Here is a 21910-nt window from a genome sequence, read left to right as displayed (position 1 = left end):
TGTTGACCTAACCATAACACTCTACACCATGTTGACCTAACCATAATGTAACCATAACGCTCTACACCATGTTGACCTAACCATAACACTCTACACCATGTTGACCTAACCATAACACTCTACACCATGTTGACCTAACCATAACGTAACCATAACGCTCTACACCATGTTGACCTAACCATAACGTAACCATAACGCTCTACACCATGTTGACCTAACCATAACGTAACCATAACGCTCAACACCAAGTTGATCTAACCGTAACGTTCTACACCATGTTGACCTAACCATAACATAACCATAACGCTCTACACCATGTTGACCTAACCATAATGTAACCATAACGCTCTACCCCATGTTAACCTAACCCTAACGCTCAACTCCATGTTGATTTAACCATAATGCTCTACACCATGTTGACCTAACCATAACGTAACCATAACGCTCTACACCATGTTGACCTAACCATAACGCTCTACACCATGTTGACCTAACATAACGTAACCATAACGCTCTACACCATGTTGACCTAACATAACGTAACCATAACGCTCTACACCATGTTGACCTAACCATAATGTAACCATAACGCTCTACACCATGTTGACCTAACCATAACGTAACCATAACGCTCTACACCATGTTGACCTAACCATAATGTAACCATAACGCTCTACGTCATGTTGACCTAACCATAACGCTCTACACCATGTTGACCTAACCATAACTTAACCATAACGCTCTACATCATGTTGACCTAACCATAACGTAACCATAACGCTCTACACCATGTTGACCTAACCATAACGTAACCATAACGCTCTACACCATGTTGACCTAACCATAACGTAACCATAACGCTCTACACCATGTTGACCTAACCATAACGTAACCATAACGCTCTACACCATGTTGACCTAACCATAACGCTCTACATTATGTTGACCTAACCATAACATAACCATAACGCTCTACACCATGTTGACCTAACCATAACGCTCTACACCATGTTGACCTAACCATAACGTAACCATAACGCTCTACGTCATGTTGACCTAACCATAATGTAACCATAACGCTCTACACCATGTTGACCTAACCATAACGTAACCATAACACTCTACACCATGTTGACCTAACCATAACGTAACCATAACGCTCTACGTCATGTTGACCTAACCATAACGTAACCATAACGCTCTACGTCATGTTGACCTAACCATAACGCTCTACACCATATTGACCTAACCATAACTTAACCATAACGCTCTACATCATGTTGACCCAACCATAACGTAACCATAACGCTCTACACCATGTTGACCTAACCATAACGCTCTACACCATGTTGACCTAACCATAATGTAACCATAACGCTCTACACCATGTTGACCTAACCATAACGCTCTACACCATGTTGACCTAACCATAATGTAACCATAACACTCTACACCATGTTGACCTAACCATAACACTCTACACCATGTTGATCTAACCATAATGTAACCATAACGCTCTACACCATGTTGACCTAACCATAATGTAACCATAACGCTCTACACCATGTTGACCTAACCATAACGTAACCATAACACTCTACACCATGTTGACCTAACCATAACGTAACCATAACACTCTACACCATGTTGACCTAACCATAACGTAACCATAACGCTCAACACCATGTTGATCTAACCATAACGCTCTACGTCATGTTGACCTAACCATAACGCTCTACACCATGTTGACCTAACCATAACTTAACCATAACGCTCTACATCATGTTGACCTAACCATAACGTAACCATAACGCTCTACACCATGTTGACCTAACCATAACGTAACCATAACGCTCTACACCATGTTGACCTAACCATAACGTAACCATAACGCTCTACAACATGTTGACCTAACCATAACGCTCTACATTATGTTGACCTAACCATAACATAACCATAACGCTCTACACCATGTTGACCTAACCATAACGCTCTACACCATGTTGACCTAACCATAATGTAACCATAACGCTCTACATCATGTTGACCTAACCATAATGTATCCATAACACTCTACATCATGTTGACCTAACCATAACGTAACCATAAAACTCTACACCATGTTGACCTAACCATAACGTAACCATAACGCTCTACACCATGTTGACCTAACCATAACGTAACCATAACGCTCTACACCATGTTGACCTAACCATAACGCTCTACATTATGTTGACCTAACCATAACTTAACCATAACGCTCTACACCATGTTGACCTAACCATAACGCTCTACACCATGTTGACCTAACCATAACGCTCTACACCATGTTGACCTAACCATAACGTAACCATAACGCTCTACGTCATGTTGACCTAACCATAACGTAACCATAACGCTCTACACCATGTTGACCTAACCATAACGTAACCATAACGCTCTACGTCATGTTGACCTAACCATAACTTAACCATAACGCTCTACATCATGTTGACCTAACCATAACGTAACCATAACGCTCTACACCATGTTGACCTAACCATAACGTAACCATAACGCTCTACACCATGTTGACCTAACCATAACACTCTACACCATGTTGACCTAACCATAATGTAACCATAACGCTCTACACCATGTTGACCTAACCATAACACTCTACACCATGTTGACCTAACCATAACACTCTACACCATGTTGACCTAACCATAACGTAACCATAACGCTCTACACCATGTTGACCTAACCATAACGTAACCATAACGCTCTACACCATGTTGACCTAACCATAACGTAACCATAACGCTCAACACCATGTTGACCTAACCAAAACGCTCTACACCATGTTGATCTAACCATAACGTAACCATAACGCTCTACACCATGTTGACCTAACCATAACGTAACCATAACGCTCTACACCATGTTGACCTAACCATAATGTAACCATAACACTCTACACCATGTTGATCTAACCACAATGTAACCATAACGCTCTACACCATGTTGACATAACCATAACGTAACCATAACGCTCTACACCATGTTGACCTAACGATAATGTAACCATAACGCTCAACACCATGTTGACCTAACCATAACGCTCTACACCATGTTGACCTAACCATAACACTCTACACCATGTTGATCTAACCATAATGTAACCATAACGCTCTACACCATGTTGACCTAACCATAATGTAACCATAACACTCTACACCATGTTGACCTAACCATAATGTAACCATAACGCTCTACACCATGTTGACCTAACCATAACGTAACCATAACGCTCTACACCATGTTAACCTAACCATAACGTAACCATAACGCTCTACACCATGTTGACCTAACCATAATGTAACCATAACTCTCTACACCATGTTGACCTAACCATAACACTCTACATCATGTTGACCTAACCATAACGTAACCATAACGCTCTACACCATGTTAACCTAACCATAACGTAACCATAACGCTCTACACCATGTTGACCTAACATAACGTAACCATAACGCTCTACACCATGTTGACCTAACATAACGTAACCATAATGCTCTACACCATGTTGACCTAACCATAATGTAACCATAACGCTCTACACCATGTTGACCTAACCATAATGTAACCATAACGCTCTACACCATGTTGACCTAACCATAACGTAACCATAACGCTCTACACCATGTTGACCTAACCATAATGTAACCATAACGCTCTACGTCATGTTGACCTAACCATAATGCTCTACACCATGTTGACCTAACCATAACTTAACCATAACGCTCTACATCATGTTGACCTAACCATAACGTAACCATAACGCTCTACACCATGTTGACCTAACCATAACGTAACCATAACGCTCTACACCATGTTGACCTAACCATAACGTAACCATAACGCTCTACACCATGTTGACCTAACCATAACGCTCTACATTATGTTGACCTAACCATAACATAACCATAACGCTCTACACCATGTTGACCTAACCATAACGCTCTACACCATGTTGACCTAACCATAACGTAACCATAACGCTCTACGTCATGTTGACCTAACCATAACGTAACCATAACGCTCTACACCATGTTGACCTAACCATAACGTAACCATAACACTCTACACCATGTTGACCTAACCATAACGTAACCATAACGCTCTACGTCATGTTGACCTAACCATAACGTAACCATAACGCTCTACGTCATGTTGACCTAACCATAACGCTCTACACCATGTTGACCTAACCATAACTTAACCATAACGCTCTACATCATGTTGACCTAACCATAACGTAACCATAACGCTCTACACCATGTTGACCTAACCATAACGCTCTACACCATGGTGACCTAACCATAATGTAACCATAACGCTCTACACCATGTTGACCTAACCATAACGCTCTACACCATGTTGACCTAACCATAATGTAACCATAACACTCTACACCATGTTGACCTAACCATAACACTCTACACCATGTTGATCTAACCATAATGTAACCATAACGCTCTACACCATGTTGACCTAACCATAATGTAACCATAACGCTCTACACCATGTTGACCTAACCATAACGTAACCATAACACTCTACACCATGTTGACCTAACCATAACGTAACCATAACACTCTACACCATGTTGACCTAACCATAACGTAACCATAACGCTCAACACCATGTTGATCTAACCATAACGCTCTACACCATGTTGACCTAACCATAACGTAACCACAACGCTCTACACCATGTTGATCTAACCATAACGTAACCATAACACTCTACACCATGTTGACCTAACCATAACGTAACCATAACACTCTACACCATGTTGACCTAACCATAACGTAACCATAACGCTCAACACCATGAAGATCTAACCATAACGCTCTACACCATGTTGACCTAACCATAACGCTCTACACCATGTTGACCTAACCATAACGTAACCATAACGCTCTACGTCATGTTGACCTAACCATAATGTAACCATAACGCTCTACACCATGTTGACCTAACCATAACGTAACCATAACACTCTACACCATGTTGACCTAACCATAACGTAACCATAACGCTCTACACCATGTTGACCTAACCATAACGCTCTACACCATGGTGACCTAACCATAATGTAACCATAACGCTCTACACCATGTTGACCTAACCATAACGCTCTACACCATGTTGACCTAACCATAATGTAACCATAACACTCTACACCATGTTGACCTAACCATAACACTCTACACCATGTTGATCTAACCATAATGTAACCATAACGCTCTACACCATGTTGACCTAACCATAATGTAACCATAACGCTCTACACCATGTTGACCTAACCATAACGTAACCATAACACTCTACACCATGTTGACCTAACCATAACGTAACCATAACACTCTACACCATGTTGACCTAACCATAACGTAACCATAACGCTCAACACCATGTTGATCTAACCATAACGCTCTACGTCATGTTGACCTAACCATAACGCTCTACACCATGTTGACCTAACCATAACTTAACCATAACGCTCTACATCATGTTGACCTAACCATAACGTAACCATAACGCTCTACACCATGTTGACCTAACCATAACGTAACCATAACGCTCTACACCATGTTGACCTAACCATAACGTAACCATAACGCTCTACAACATGTTGACCTAACCATAACGCTCTACATTATGTTGACCTAACCATAACATAACCATAACGCTCTACGTCATGTTGACCTAACCATAACGCTCTACACCATGTTGACCTAACCATAATGTAACCATAACGCTCTACATCATGTTGACCTAACCATAATGTAACCATAACACTCTACATCATGTTGACCTAACCATAACGTAACCATAAAACTCTACACCATGTTGACCTAACCATAACGTAACCATAACGCTCTACACCATGTTGACCTAACCATAACGTAACCATAACGCTCTACACCATGTTGACCTAACCATAACGCTCTACATTATGTTGACCTAACCATAACTTAACCATAACGCTCTACACCATGTTGACCTAACCATAACGCTCTACACCATGTTGACCTAACCATAACGCTCTACACCATGTTGACCTAACCATAACGTAACCATAACGCTCTACGTCATGTTGACCTAACCATAACGTAACCATAACGCTCTACACCATGTTGACCTAACCATAACGTAACCATAACGCTCTACGTCATGTTGACCTAACCATAACGTAACCATAACGCTCTACATCATGTTGACCTAACCATAACGTAACCATAACGCTCTACACCATGTTGACCTAACCATAACGTAACCATAACGCTCTACACCATGTTGACCTAACCATAACACTCTACACCATGTTGACCTAACCATAACGTAACCATAACGCTCTACACCATGTTGACCTAACCATAACACTCTACACCATGTTGACCTAACCATAACACTCTACACCATGTTGACCTAACCATAACGTAACCATAACGCTCTACACCATGTTGACCTAACCATAACGTAACCATAACGCTCTACACCATGTTGACCTAACCATAACGTAACCATAACGCTCAACACCAAGTTGATCTAACCGTAACGCTCTACACCATGTTGACCTAACCATAACATAACCATAACGCTCTACACCATGTTGACCTAACCATAATGTAACCATAACGCTCTACCCCATGTTAACCTAACCCTAACGCTCAACTCCATGTTGATTTAACCATAATGCTCTACACCATGTTGACCTAACCATAACGTAACCATAACGCTCTACACCATGTTGACCTAACCATAACGCTCTACACCATGTTGACCTAACATAACGTAACCATAACGCTCTACACCATGTTTACCTAACATAACGTAACCATAACGCTCTACACCATGTTGACCTAACCATAATGTAACCATAACGCTCTACACCATGTTGACCTAACCATAACGTAACCATAACGCTCTACACCATGTTGACCTAACCATAATGTAACCATAACGATCTACGTCATGTTGACCTAACCATAACGCTCTACACCATGTTGACCTAACCATAACTTAACCATAACGCTCTACATCATGTTGACCTAACCATAACGTAACCATAACGCTCTACACCATGTTGACCTAACCATAACGTAACCATAACGCTCTACACCATGTTGACCTAACCATAACGTAACCATAACGCTCTACACCATGTTGACCTAACCATAACGTAACCATAACGCTCTACACCATGTTGACCTAACCATAACGCTCTACATTATGTTGACCTAACCATAACATAACCATAACGCTCTACACCATGTTGACCTAACCATAACGCTCTACACCATGTTGACTTAACCATAACGTAACCATAACGCTCTACGTCATGTTGACCTAACCATAATGTAACCATAACGCTCTACACCATGTTGACCTAACCATAACGTAACCATAACACTCTACACCATGTTGACCTAACCATAACGTAACCATAACGCTCTACGTCATGTTGACCTAACCATAACGTAACCATAACGCTCTACGTCATGTTGACCTAACCATAACGCTCTACACCATATTGACCTAACCATAACTTAACCATAACGCTCTACATCATGTTGACCCAACCATAACGTAACCATAACGCTCTACACCATGTTGACCTAACCATAACGCTCTACACCATGGTGACCTAACCATAATGTAACCATAACGCTCTACACCATGTTGACCTAACCATAACGCTCTACACCATGTTGACCTAACCATAATGTAACCATAACACTCTACACCATGTTGACCTAACCATAACACTCTACACCATGTTGATCTAACCATAATGTAACCATAACGCTCTACACCATGTTGACCTAACCATAATGTAACCATAACGCTCTACACCATGTTGACCTAACCATAACGTAACCATAACGCTCTACACCATGTTGACCTAACCATAACGTAACCATAACACTCTACACCATGTTGACCTAACCATAACGTAACCATAACGCTCAACACCATGTTGATCTAACCATAACGCTCTACACCATGTTGACCTAACCATAACGTAACCATAACGCTCTACACCATGTTGATCTAACCATAACGTAACCATAACGCTCTACACCATGTTGATCTAACCATAACGTAACCATAACACTCTACACCATGTTGACCTAACCATAATGTAACCATAACGCTCTACACCATGTTAACCTAACCATAACGCTCAACACCATGTTGATCTAACCATAATGCTCTACACCATGTTGACCTAACCATAATGTAACCATAACGCTCTACATCATGTTGACCTAACCATAACGCTCTACTCCATGTTGATCTAACCATAACGTAACCATAACGCTCTACACCATGTTGACCTAAACATAATGTAACCATAACACTCTACACCATGTTGACCTAACCATAATGCTCTACACCATGTTGATCTAACCATAACGTAACCATAACGCTCTACACCATGTTGACCTAACCATAACGTAACCATAACGCTCTACACCATGTTGACCTAACCATAATGTAACCATAACACTCTACACCATGTTGATCTAACCATAATGTAACCATAACGCTCTACACCATGTTGACATAACCATAACGTAACCATAACGCTCTACACCATGTTGACCTAACGATAATGTAACCATAACGCTCAACACCATGTTGACCTAACCATAACGCTCTACACCATGTTGACCTAACCATAACACTCTACACCATGTTGATCTAACCATAATGTAACCATAACGCTCTACACCATGTTGACCTAACCATAATGTAACCATAACACTCTACACCATGTTGACCTAACCATAATGTAACCATAACGCTCTACACCATGTTGACCTAACCATAACGTAACCATAACGCTCTACACCATGTTAACCTAACCATAACGTAACCATAACGCTCTACACCATGTTGACCTAACCATAATGTAACCATAACTCTCTACACCATGTTGACCTAACCATAACACTCTACATCATGTTGACCTAACCATAACGTAACCATAACGCTCTACACCATGTTAACCTAACCATAACGTAACCATAACGCTCTACACCATGTTGACCTAACATAACGTAACCATAACGCTCTACACCATGTTGACCTAACATAATAAAACCATAATGCTCTACACCATGTTGACCTAACCATAATGTAACCATAACGCTCTACACCATGTTGACCTAACCATAATGTAACCATAACGCTCTACACCATGTTGACCTAACCATAACGTAACCATAACGCTCTACACCATGTTGACCTAACCATAATGTAACCATAACGCTCTACGTCATGTTGACCTAACCATAATGCTCTACACCATGTTGACCTAACCATAACTTAACCATAACGCTCTACATCATGTTGACCTAACCATAACGTAACCATAACGCTCTACACCATGTTGACCTAACCATAACGTAACCATAACGCTCTACACCATGTTAACCTAACCATAACGTAACCATAACGCTCTACACCATGTTGACCTAACCATAACGCTCTACATTATGTTGACCTAACCATAACATAACCATAACGCTCTACACCATGTTGACCTAACCATAACGCTCTACACCATGTTGACCTAACCATAACGTAACCATAACGCTCTACGTCATGTTGACCTAACCATAACGTAACCATAACGCTCTACACCATGTTGACCTAACCATAACGTAACCATAACACTCTACACCATGTTGACCTAACCATAACGTAACCATAACGCTCTACGTCATGTTGACCTAACCATAACGTAACCATAACGCTCTACGTCATGTTGACCTAACCATAACGCTCTACACCATGTTGACCTAACCATAACTTAACCATAACGCTCTACATCATGTTGACCTAACCATAACGTAACCATAACGCTCTACACCATGTTGACCTAACCATAACGCTCTACACCATGGTGACCTAACCATAATGTAACCATAACGCTCTACACCATGTTGACCTAACCATAACGCTCTACACCATGTTGACCTAACCATAATGTAACCATAACACTCTACACCATGTTGACCTAACCATAACACTCTACACCATGTTGATCTAACCATAATGTAACCATAACGCTCTACACCATGTTGACCTAACCATAATGTAACCATAACGCTCTACACCATGTTGACCTAACCATAACGTAACCATAACACTCTACACCATGTTGACCTAACCATAACGTAACCATAACACTCTACACCATGTTGACCTAACCATAACGTAACCATAACGCTCAACACCATGTTGATCTAACCATAACGCTCTACACCATGTTGACCTAACCATAACGTAACCATAACGCTCTACACCATGTTGATCTAACCATAACGTAACCATAACACTCTACACCATGTTGACCTAACCATAACGTAACCATAACACTCTACACCATGTTGACCTAACCATAACGTAACCATAACGCTCAACACCATGTTGATCTAACCATAACGCTCTACACCATGTTGACCTAACCATAACGTAACCATAACGCTCTACTCCAGGTTGATCTAACCATAACGTAACCATAACGCTCTACACCATGTTGACCTAACCATAACGCTCTACACCATGTTGACCTAACCATAACGTAACCATAACGCTCTACGTCATGTTGACCTAACCATAACGTAACCATAACGCTCTACACCATGTTGACCTAACCATAACGTAACCATAACGCTCTACGTCATGTTGACCTAACCATAACTTAACCATAACGCTCTACATCATGTTGACCTAACCATAACGTAACCATAACGCTCTACACCATGTTGACCTAACCATAACGTAACCATAACGCTCTACACCATGTTGACCTAACCATAACACTCTACACCATGTTGACCTAACCATAATGTAACCATAACACTCTACACCATGTTGACCTAACCATAACACTCTACACCATGTTGACCTAACCATAACACTCTACACCATGTTGACCTAACCATAACGTAACCATAACGCTCTACACCATGTTGACCTAACCATAACGTAACCATAACGCTCTACACCATGTTGACCTAACCATAACGTAACCATAACGCTCAACACCAAGTTGATCTAACCGTAACGCTCTACACCATGTTGACCTAACCATAACATAACCATAACGCTCTACACCATGTTGACCTAACCATAATGTAACCATAACGCTCTACCCCATGTTAACCTAACCCTAACGCTCAACTCCATGTTGATTTAACCATAATGCTCTACACCATGTTGACCTAACCATAACGTAACCATAACGCTCTACACCATGTTGACCTAACCATAACGCTCTACACCATGTTGACCTAACATAACGTAACCATAACGCTCTACACCATGTTGACCTAACATAACGTAACCATAACGCTCTACACCATGTTGACCTAACCATAATGTAACCATAACGCTCTACACCATGTTGACCTAACCATAACGTAACCATAACGCTCTACACCATGTTGACCTAACCATAATGTAACCATAACGCTCTACGTCATGTTGACCTAACCATAACGCTCTACACCATGTTGACCTAACCATAACTTAACCATAACGCTCTACATCATGTTGACCTAACCATAACGTAACCATAACGCTCTACACCATGTTGACCTAACCATAACGTAACCATAACGCTCTACACCATGTTGACCTAACCATAACGTAACCATAACGCTCTACACCATGTTGACCTAACCATAACGTAACCATAACGCTCTACACCATGTTGACCTAACCATAACGCTCTACATTATGTTGACCTAACCATAACATAACCATAACGCTCTACACCATGTTGACCTAACCATAATGCTCTACACCATGTTGACCTAACCATAACGTAACCATAACGCTCTACGTCATGTTGACCTAACCATAATGTAACCATAACGCTCTACAACATGTTGACCTAACCATAACGTAACCATAACACTCTACACCATGTTGACCTAACCATAACGTAACCATAACGCTCTACGTCATGTTGACCTAACCATAACGTAACCATAACGCTCTACGTCATGTTGACCTAACCATAACGCTCTACACCATATTGACCTAACCATAACTTAACCATAACGCTCTACATCATGTTGACCCAACCATAACGTAACCATAACGCTCTACACCATGTTGACCTAACCATAACGCTCTACACCATGGTGACCTAACCATAATGTAACCATAACGCTCTACACCATGTTGACCTAACCATAACGCTCTACACCATGTTGACCTAACCATAATGTAACCATAACACTCTACACCATGTTTACCTAACCATAACACTCTACACCATGTTGATCTAACCATAATGTAACCATAACGCTCTACACCATGTTGACCTAACCATAATGTAACCATAACGCTCTACACCATGTTGACCTAACCATAACGTAACCATAACACTCTACACCATGTTGACCTAACCATAACGTAACCATAACACTCTACACCATGTTGACCTAACCATAACGTAACCATAAAGCTCAACACCATGTTGATCTAACCATAACGCTCTACACCATGTTGACCTAACCATAACGTAACCATAACGCTCTACACCATGTTGATCTAACCATAACGTAACCATAACGCTCTACACCATGTTGATCTAACCATAACGTAACCATAACACTCTACACCATGTTGACCTAACCATAATGTAACCATAACGCTCTACACCATGTTAACCTAACCATAACGCTCAACACCATGTTGATCTAACCATAATGCTCTACACCATGTTGACCTAACCATAATGTAACCATAACGCTCTACATCATGTTGACCTAACCATAACGCTCTACTCCATGTTGATCTAACCATAACGTAACCATAACGCTCTACACCATGTTAACCTAAACATAATGTAACCATAACACTCTACACCATGTTGACCTAACCATAATGCTCTACACCATGTTGATCTAACCATAACGTAACCATAACGCTCTACACCATGTTGACCTAACCATAACGTAACCATAACGCTCTACACCATGTTGACCTAACCATAATGTAACCATAACACTCTACACCATGTTGATCTAACCATAATGTAACCATAACGCTCTACACCATGTTGACATAACCATAACGTAACCATAACGCTCTACACCATGTTGACCTAACGATAATGTAACCATAACGCTCAACACCATGTTGACCTAACCATAACGCTCTACACCATGTTGACCTAACCATAACACTCTACACCATGTTGATCTAACCATAATGTAACCATAACGCTCTACACCATGTTGACCTAACCATAATGTAACCATAACACTCTACACCATGTTGACCTAACCATAATGTAACCATAACGCTCTACACCATGTTGACCTAACCATAACGTAACCATAACGCTCTACACCATGTTAACCTAACCATAACGTAACCATAACGCTCTACACCATGTTGACCTAACCATAATTTAACCATAACGCTCTACACCATGTTGACCTAACCATAACACTCTACATCATGTTGACCTAACCATAACGTAACCATAACGCTCTACACCATGTTAACCTAACCATAACGTAACCATAACGCTCTACACCATGTTGACCTAACATAACGTAACCATAACGCTCTACACCATGTTGACCTAACATAACGTAACCATAACGCTCTACACCATGTTGACCTAACCATAATGTAACCATAACGCTCTACACCATGTTGACCTAACCATAATGTAACCATAACGCTCTACACCATGTTGACCTAACCATAACGTAACCATAACGCTCTACACCATGTTGACCTAACCATAATGTAACCATAACGCTCTACGTCATGTTGACCTAACCATAATGCTCTACACCATGTTGACCTAACCATAACTTAACCATAACGCTCTACATCATGTTGACCTAACCATAACGTAACCATAACGCTCTACACCATGTTGACCTAACCATAACGTAACCATAACGCTCTACACCATGTTGACCTAACCATAACGTAACCATAACGCTCTACACCATGTTGACCTAACCATAACGCTCTACATTATGTTGACCTAACCATAACATAACCATAACGCTCTACACCATGTTGACCTAACCATAACGCTCTACACCATGTTGACCTAACCATAACGTAACCATAACGCTCTACGTCATGTTGACCTAACCATAACGTAACCATAACGCTCTACACCATGTTGACCTAACCATAACGTAACCATAACACTCTACACCATGTTGACCTAACCATAACGTAACCATAACGCTCTACGTCATGTTGACCTAACCATAACGTAACCATAACGCTCTACGTCATGTTGACCTAACCATAACGCTCTACACCATGTTGACCTAACCATAACTTAACCATAACGCTCTACATCATGTTGACCTAACCATAACGTAACCATAACGCTCTACACCATGTTGATCTAACCATAATGCTCTACACCATGGTGACCTAACCATAATGTAACCATAACGCTCTACACCATGTTGACCTAACCATAACGCTCTACACCATGTTGACCTAACCATAATGTAACCATAACACTCTACACCATGTTGACCTAACCATAACACTCTACACCATGTTGATCTAACCATAATGTAACCATAACGCTCTACACCATGTTGACCTAACCATAATGTAACCATAACGCTCTACACCATGTTGACCTAACCATAACGTAACCATAACACTCTACACCATGTTGACCTAACCATAACGTAACCATAACACTCTACACCATGTTGACCTAACCATAACGTAACCATAACGCTCAACACCATGTTGATCTAACCATAACGCTCTACACCATGTTGACCTAACCATAACGTAACCATAACGCTCTACACCATGTTGATCTAACCATAACGTAACCATAACGCTCTACACCATGTTGATCTAACCATAACGTAACCATAACACTCTACACCATGTTGACCTAACCATAATGTAACCATAACGCTCTACACCATGTTAACCTAATAATAACGCTCAACACCATGTTGATCTAACCATAATGCTCTACACCATGTTGACCTAACCATAACGTAACCATAACGCTCTACATCATGTTGACCTAACCATAACGCTCTACACCATGTTGATCTAACCATAACGTAACCATAACGCTCTACACCATGTTGACCTAACCGTAATGTAACCATAACACTCTACACCATGTTGACCTAACCATAACGCTCTACACCATGTTGATCTAACCATAACGTAACCATAACGCTCTACACCATGTTGACCTAACCATAACGTAGCCATAACGCTCTACACCATGTTGACCTAACCATAATGTAACCATAACACTCTACACCATGTTGATCTAACCATAATGTAACCATAACGCTCTACACCATGTTGACCTAACCATAACGTAACCATAACGCTCTACACCATGTTGACCTAACCATAATGTAACCATAACGCTCAACACCATGTTGACCTAACCATAATGCTCTACACCATGTTGACCTAACCATAACACTCTACACCATGTTGATCTAACCATAATGTAACCATAATGCTCTACACCATGTTGACCTAACCATAATGTAACCATAACACTCTACACCATGTTGACCTAACCATAATGTAACCATAACGCTCTACATCATGTTGACCTAACCATAACGTAACCATAACGCTCAACACCATGTTAACCTAACCATAACGTAACCATAACGCTCTACACCATGTTGACCTAACCATAACGTAACCATAACACTCTACACCATGTTGACCTAACCATAACTTATGTAAAAATCAATTTGCAAACATTTCTAAAACCTGTTTTTGCTTTGTCATCATGGGGTATTGTGTGTAGATTGGTGATGGGAAAAAACTATTTAACACATATTTTAAGGCTGTAACGTAACAAAATGTGGGAAAAGTCAAGGGGTCTGAATAATTTTGAAATGCACTGTACATACCCATTGATTATTGAAGAATATAACTTATTAATGACTTATGAGGTTAATACAACTATCTTTCCTATCATAACACAAAATCTAAAGTTGTATTACTCTGTCTATGAATGTAATAGCGGTTACAAGTGACATTTTCACAGCTCCATCTCTCAACATTGTGCCATCAATGTTGATGTCCTCTGTTGTATTCCCAGCCTGCAGTGAACTGGTCACACCAGCGTTTGAGCGTAAGCCAATCAGCTTTGTGGCGGTCAGCTGTACAACTCCTCCCCAGGCCTTCTGGACCAAACACGCTCAGACAGAGATCATAGAGGTAGGACCACACCACTTTGACCTCCCAAAACGTAACCAATGTTGACCTAACCATGACGTTACCAGACTGCTCTACACCACGGTGACCTAACCATAACATAACCAACACACTCTACACCATGTTGACCTAACCATAACATAACCAACACACTCTGCACCACGGTGACCTAACCATAACATAACCAACACACTCTACACCACGATGACCTAACCATAACATAACCAACACACTCTACACCACGTTGACCTAACCATAACATACCCAACACACTCTGCACCACGATGACCTAACCATAACATAACCAACACACTCTGCACCACGGTGACCTAACCATAACATAACCAACACACTCTACACCACGTTGACCTAACCATAACATAATCAACACACTCTACACCATGATGACCTAACCATAACATAACCAACACACTCTACACCACGTTGACCTAACCATAACATAACCAACACGCTCTACACCATGATGACCTAACCATAACATAACCAACACACTCTACACCACGGTGACCTAACCATAACATAACCAACACACTCTACACCACGATGACCTAACCATAACATAACCAACACACTCTACACCACGTTGACCTAACCATAACATAACCAACACACACACTGATTCATCACAAAAGTCCCCCCTCTCTTTTTTCCCCTCTCTCTCTCTCTCCATAGGGTACCAGTAATCCTATCTTTCTGAGTAGTATAGCATTCTTCCAGGACTCTCTGATTACTCAACAGACGCAGGTCAAGCTGTCTGTGTACGACGTCAAGGACCGCTCCCAAGGCACGGTACGAAATATTCCCCACTGTAACTACTCCAACTTCCCCATTACAGTCAACTCCCCAAAACTCTTCAGCCCCAAACTAACCAAACACCCCACCCCGAGATGTACCTGCTGGGCTTTAATAGTGATATGTGTGTGTGATTGGGTGTCAGATATACCTGCTGGGCTCTAATAGTGATATGTGTGTGTGATTGGGTGTCAGATGTACCTGCTGGGCTCTAATAGTGATATGTGTGTGTGATTGGGTGTCAGATGTACCTGCTGGGCTTTAATTGTGATATGTGTGTGTGATTGGGTGTCAGATGTACCTGCTGGGCTTTAATAGTGATATGTGTGTGTGATTGGGTGTCAGATGTACCTGCTGGGCTTTAATAGTGATATGTGTGTTTGATTGGGTGCCAGATGTACCTGCTGGGCTTTAATAGTGATATGTGTGTGTGATTGGGTGTCAGATGTACCTACTGGGCTCTAATAGTGATATGTGTGTTTGATTGGGTGTCAGATGTACCTACTGGGCTCTAATAGTGATATGTGTGTTTGATTGGGTGTCAGATGTACCTGCTGGGCTCTAATAGTGATATGTGTGTTTGATTGGGTGTCAGATGTACCTGCTGGGATCAGCCATGTTCCCAGTTAAGGAGCTTCTGCAGGACAAACACCACAGACTCCACCTAACCCTCAGGTAACTCACACGCATGCACGACACAAACACAAACATACAGTGCAAGTATTCAGACCCCTTGACTTTTTCCACATGTTGTTACGTTACAGCCTTATTCTAAAATTGATGACTTAATTTGTTTCCGTCAAAAACGGATTTGTAGAAGTTATTGCAAATGTATTAAAATAAAAAAAACGGTATTAGTATTCAGACCCTTTACTCAGTACTTTGTTGAAGCAGCTTTGGCAGCGATTCTTGGGTATGACACTACAAGCTTGACACACCTGTATTTGGGGAGTTTCTCCCATTCTTCTCTGCAGATCCTCTCAAGCTCTGTCAGGTTGGATAGGGAGCGTCGCTGCACAGCTATTTTCAGGTTTCTCCAGAGATGTTCGATTTGGTTCAAGTCCGGGCTCTGGCTGGGTTACTCACGGATATTCAGAGACTTGTCCCGAAGCCACTCCTGCGTTGTCTTGGCTGTGTGCTTAGGGTCGTTGTCCTGTTGGAAGATTAACCTTTGCCCCAGTCTGAGGTCCTGAGCGCTCTGGAGAAGGTTTTCATTAAGGACCTCTCTGTACTTTGCTCCGTTCATCTTTCCCTCGATCCTGACTAGTCTCCCAGTCCCTGCCGCTGATGCTGCCACCACCATGCTTCACTGTAGGGATGGTGCTAGGTTTCCTTCAGACATGACGCTTGGCATTCAGGCCAAAGTGTTCAATCTTGGTTTCAACAGTTGGTCTGGCCTGGTCTGGCCTGGGGAAGGAAGACCGTATCGGTAGTTTGAGTCATTTTATTAATTCAGACCATATTATCTGATGTGAAGATGTACTACAGACCATAGGCCTACTCTGGTTTCAATCTTGGTTTCAATCTTGATTTCAACATGGTCTGAGACCTTTAGGTGCCTTTTGGCAAACTCCAAGCGGGCTGTCATGTGCCTTTTACTGAGAAGTGACTTCCGTCTGGCCTGATAAAGTACTGATTGGTGAAGTGCTGCAGAGATGGTTGTCCTTCTGGAAGGTTCTCTCATTTCCACACAGAATGTCATAGGCGTCGTAAGGAGTGGACCAAAATGCAGCGGGTAAAGTGCTCATCTTCTTATTTTATTAAAGAAAACACTTAATCAGAATAAACAAACGACGAAAACAGTCCAGTAAGGTGCACAGACTATACTAGAAACAACCACCCACAAAACACAACTGAAAACAAACCCAACTAAATATGGCCTCCAATTAGAGTCAACAACAACCGGCTGCCTCTAATTGGAGGTCATTGCCAAAAACCCAACATAGAAATAGAGAACTAGATAAACACATAGAAATAGATAACATAGAACATAAACCAAAAACATCGAAACACACAAAACAAACACCCCCTGCCACGCCCTGACCAAACTACAATGACAAATAACCCCTTTTACTGGTCAGGACGTGACAGTACCCCACCCCCCCAAAGGTGCAGACCCCGAATGCACCTCAAACACAAAAACCCACAAAAATAACCCCAAACTTAAAGGGAGGGAAGGGAGGGTGGCTACCGTCAACGACGGTCCCTGTGCTACACCCCCCCTTCCCAATCCTCCCACTACGGAGGTGGCTCTGGCTCTGGGCGTAGCTCCCGTTCAGAAAACTCTGGACTGCGCGGCATCACTGGAGACTCTGGGCTGAGAGGCGTCGCTGGAGGCTCCGGGCTGAGAGGTGTTGCTGGAGGCTCCTGGCTGAGGGGCGTCGCTGGAGGCTCCTGGCTGAGGGGCGTCGCTGGAGGCTCCTGGCTGAGGGGCGTTGCTGGAGGCTCCTGGCTGAGGGGCGTCGCTGGAGGCTCCTGGCTGAGGGGCGTCGCTGGAGGCTCCTGGCTGAGGAGCGTCGCTGGAGACTCAGGGCTGAGGAGCGTCGCTGGAGCCTCAGGGCTGAGGAGCGTCGCTGGAGACTCAGGGCTGTAGGCCATCTCTGCAGGCTCCGGGCTGTAGGCCGTCTCTGCAGGCTCCGGACTGTAGGCCGTCTCTGCAGGCTCCGGACTGTAGGCCGTCTCTGCAGGCTCCGGACTGTAGGCCGTCTCTGCAGGCTTTGGACTGTAGGCCGTCTCTGCAGGTTCCGGACTGTAGGACGTCTCTGTCGGTTCCGGACTGTAGGACGTCGCCGGAAGCACTGGACGGGGAACTGTCGCCGGAAGCTCTGGACGGGGAACTGTCGCCGGAAGCTCTGGACTGGGACTGCGCACTGGAGGCCTGATGTGTGGGGCTGGCTTAGGAGGCACCAGACTATTAACCCACACCACAGGGCTAGTGCGAGGAGTAGGAACAGGACTTAACGGACTGGGCATACGCACTGGAGGCCTGATGCGTGGGGCTGGCTTTGGAGGCGCCAGAACAGTAACACGCACCACAGGGCTAGTGCGGGGAACAGGAACAGGATGTACCGGACTGGGCATACGCACTGGAGGCCTGATGCGTGGGGCTGGCTTTGGAGGCGCCAGAACAGTAACACGCACCACAGGGCTAGTGCGGGGAACAGGAACAGGACGTACTGGGCTGGGCAGGTGCACTGGAGGAAGAGTATGAGGAGCAGGAACAGGATACACTGGGCCCTGGACCCTCAGCAGTGGTCTGATGCTTGCAACTTGCATCACCGGTCCTGGCTCGATGCTGGCTCTAGCATGACACCTGTGAGGAGCTTTCACCAAGCGCACCGGGCTGTAGCTGCGCACTGGCGACACCGTGCGTATCTCCGCATAACATGGTGCTTGCGTGATCCGTCGCTCCCCATAGTAAGCAGAGGTGCTCCTTCGTGCCCTTTCCGCCAGTACCTCTCTCTGGAATCTCGTGTCAAGCTCCTCGCTTGATTCCTTGACTGGCTCCTTTTTGCTCCACGGCTCTCTCCTTTACGCCTGGGAAGTTAGGTCAGGGCTCCCCCCTGACTTAGCCCAACTCCCCGTATGCCCCCCCCCAAACATTTTTGGGGCTGCCTCCTCACCTCCTGAAATGGAGGATATAATGCCTCATACCTCCGTCGTTCCCTCTTAGCTTCCTCCAGCTCCTCCTTCGGGCGCTGGTACTCCCCAGCCTGGCTCCATGGACCCTTACCATCGAGGATCTCCTCCCATGTCCATGACTCCAAGTAGCTCTCCTGCTGCTCCTTCCTCCGCTGCTTGGTCCTTCTTTGGTGGGTGGTTCTGTCATAGGCGTCGTAAGGAGTGGACCAAAACACAGCGGGTAAAGTGCTCATCTTCTTATTTTATTAAAGAAAACACTTAATCAGAATAAACAAACGACGAAAACAGTCCAGTAAGGTGCACAGACTATACTAGAAACAACCACCCACAAAACACAACTGAAAACAAACACAACTAAATATGGCCTCCAATTACAGACAACGACAACCAGCTGCCTCTAATTGGAGGTCATTGCCAAAAACCCAACATAGAAATAGAGAACTAGATAAACACATAGAAATAGATAACATAGAACATAAACCAAAAACACCGAAACACACAAAACAAACACCCCCTGCCACGCCCTGACCAAACTACAATGACAATAGCCCCTTTTACTGGTCAGGACGTGACACAAGAACTCTAGAGCTCTGTCAGAGTGACCATCGGGTTCTTGGTCACTTCCCAAACCAAGGCCCTTCTCCCCTGATTGCTCGGTTTGGCCAGGCGGACAGCTCTAGGGAGAGTCTTGGTGTTTCCAAACTTCCTCCATTTAAGAATGATGGAGGCCATTGTGTTCTTGGGGACCTTCAATGCTGCTGAAATGTTTTTGGTACCCTTCCCCAGATCTGTGCCTCGACACAATCCTGTTTCGGACCTCTACAGACAATTCCATCAACCTCATGGTTTTTGCTCTGAGATGCACTGTCAACTGTGGGACCTTATATAGACAGGTGTGTGCCTTTCATAATCATGTCCAATCAATTGAATTTACCACAGGTGAACTTCAATCAAGTTATAGAAACATCTCAAGGATCATCAATGGAAACAGGATGCACTTAAACTCCATTTCGAGGCTCAAACATAACATTTCTAAAGACCTGTTTTTGTTTTGTCATCATGGGGTGTTGTGTGTAGATTGATGAGGGAAAAAATGTATTTAATCCATTTTATAATAAGGCTGTAACATAGCAAAATGTGGAAAATGTCAAGGGGTCTGA

At 43.0% G+C, this 21910-nt stretch overlaps 1 protein-coding gene across 2 annotated transcripts in view; it reads left to right on the top strand.

Moving 5' to 3' along the window:
- Positions 1-21910, top strand: part of LOC115161260 (type I inositol 3,4-bisphosphate 4-phosphatase) — a 62938-nt gene that overhangs the window by 23201 nt on the left and 17827 nt on the right. For both annotated transcript variants that reach the window (XM_029712097.1, XM_029712096.1), the window contains exons 4-6: positions 16180-16298; positions 16989-17105; positions 17704-17783. In XM_029712097.1, coding sequence (XP_029567957.1) covers positions 16180-16298; positions 16989-17105; positions 17704-17783 — 316 coding nt within the window. The remainder of the gene's footprint in view (positions 1-16179; positions 16299-16988; positions 17106-17703; positions 17784-21910) is intronic.

Source organism: Salmo trutta, chromosome 24 (genome assembly GCF_901001165.1).
Source record: "Salmo trutta chromosome 24, fSalTru1.1, whole genome shotgun sequence".
Lineage (NCBI taxonomy): Eukaryota > Metazoa > Chordata > Actinopteri > Salmoniformes > Salmonidae > Salmo > Salmo trutta.
This window is presented reverse-complemented; position numbering and strand designations above follow the sequence as displayed.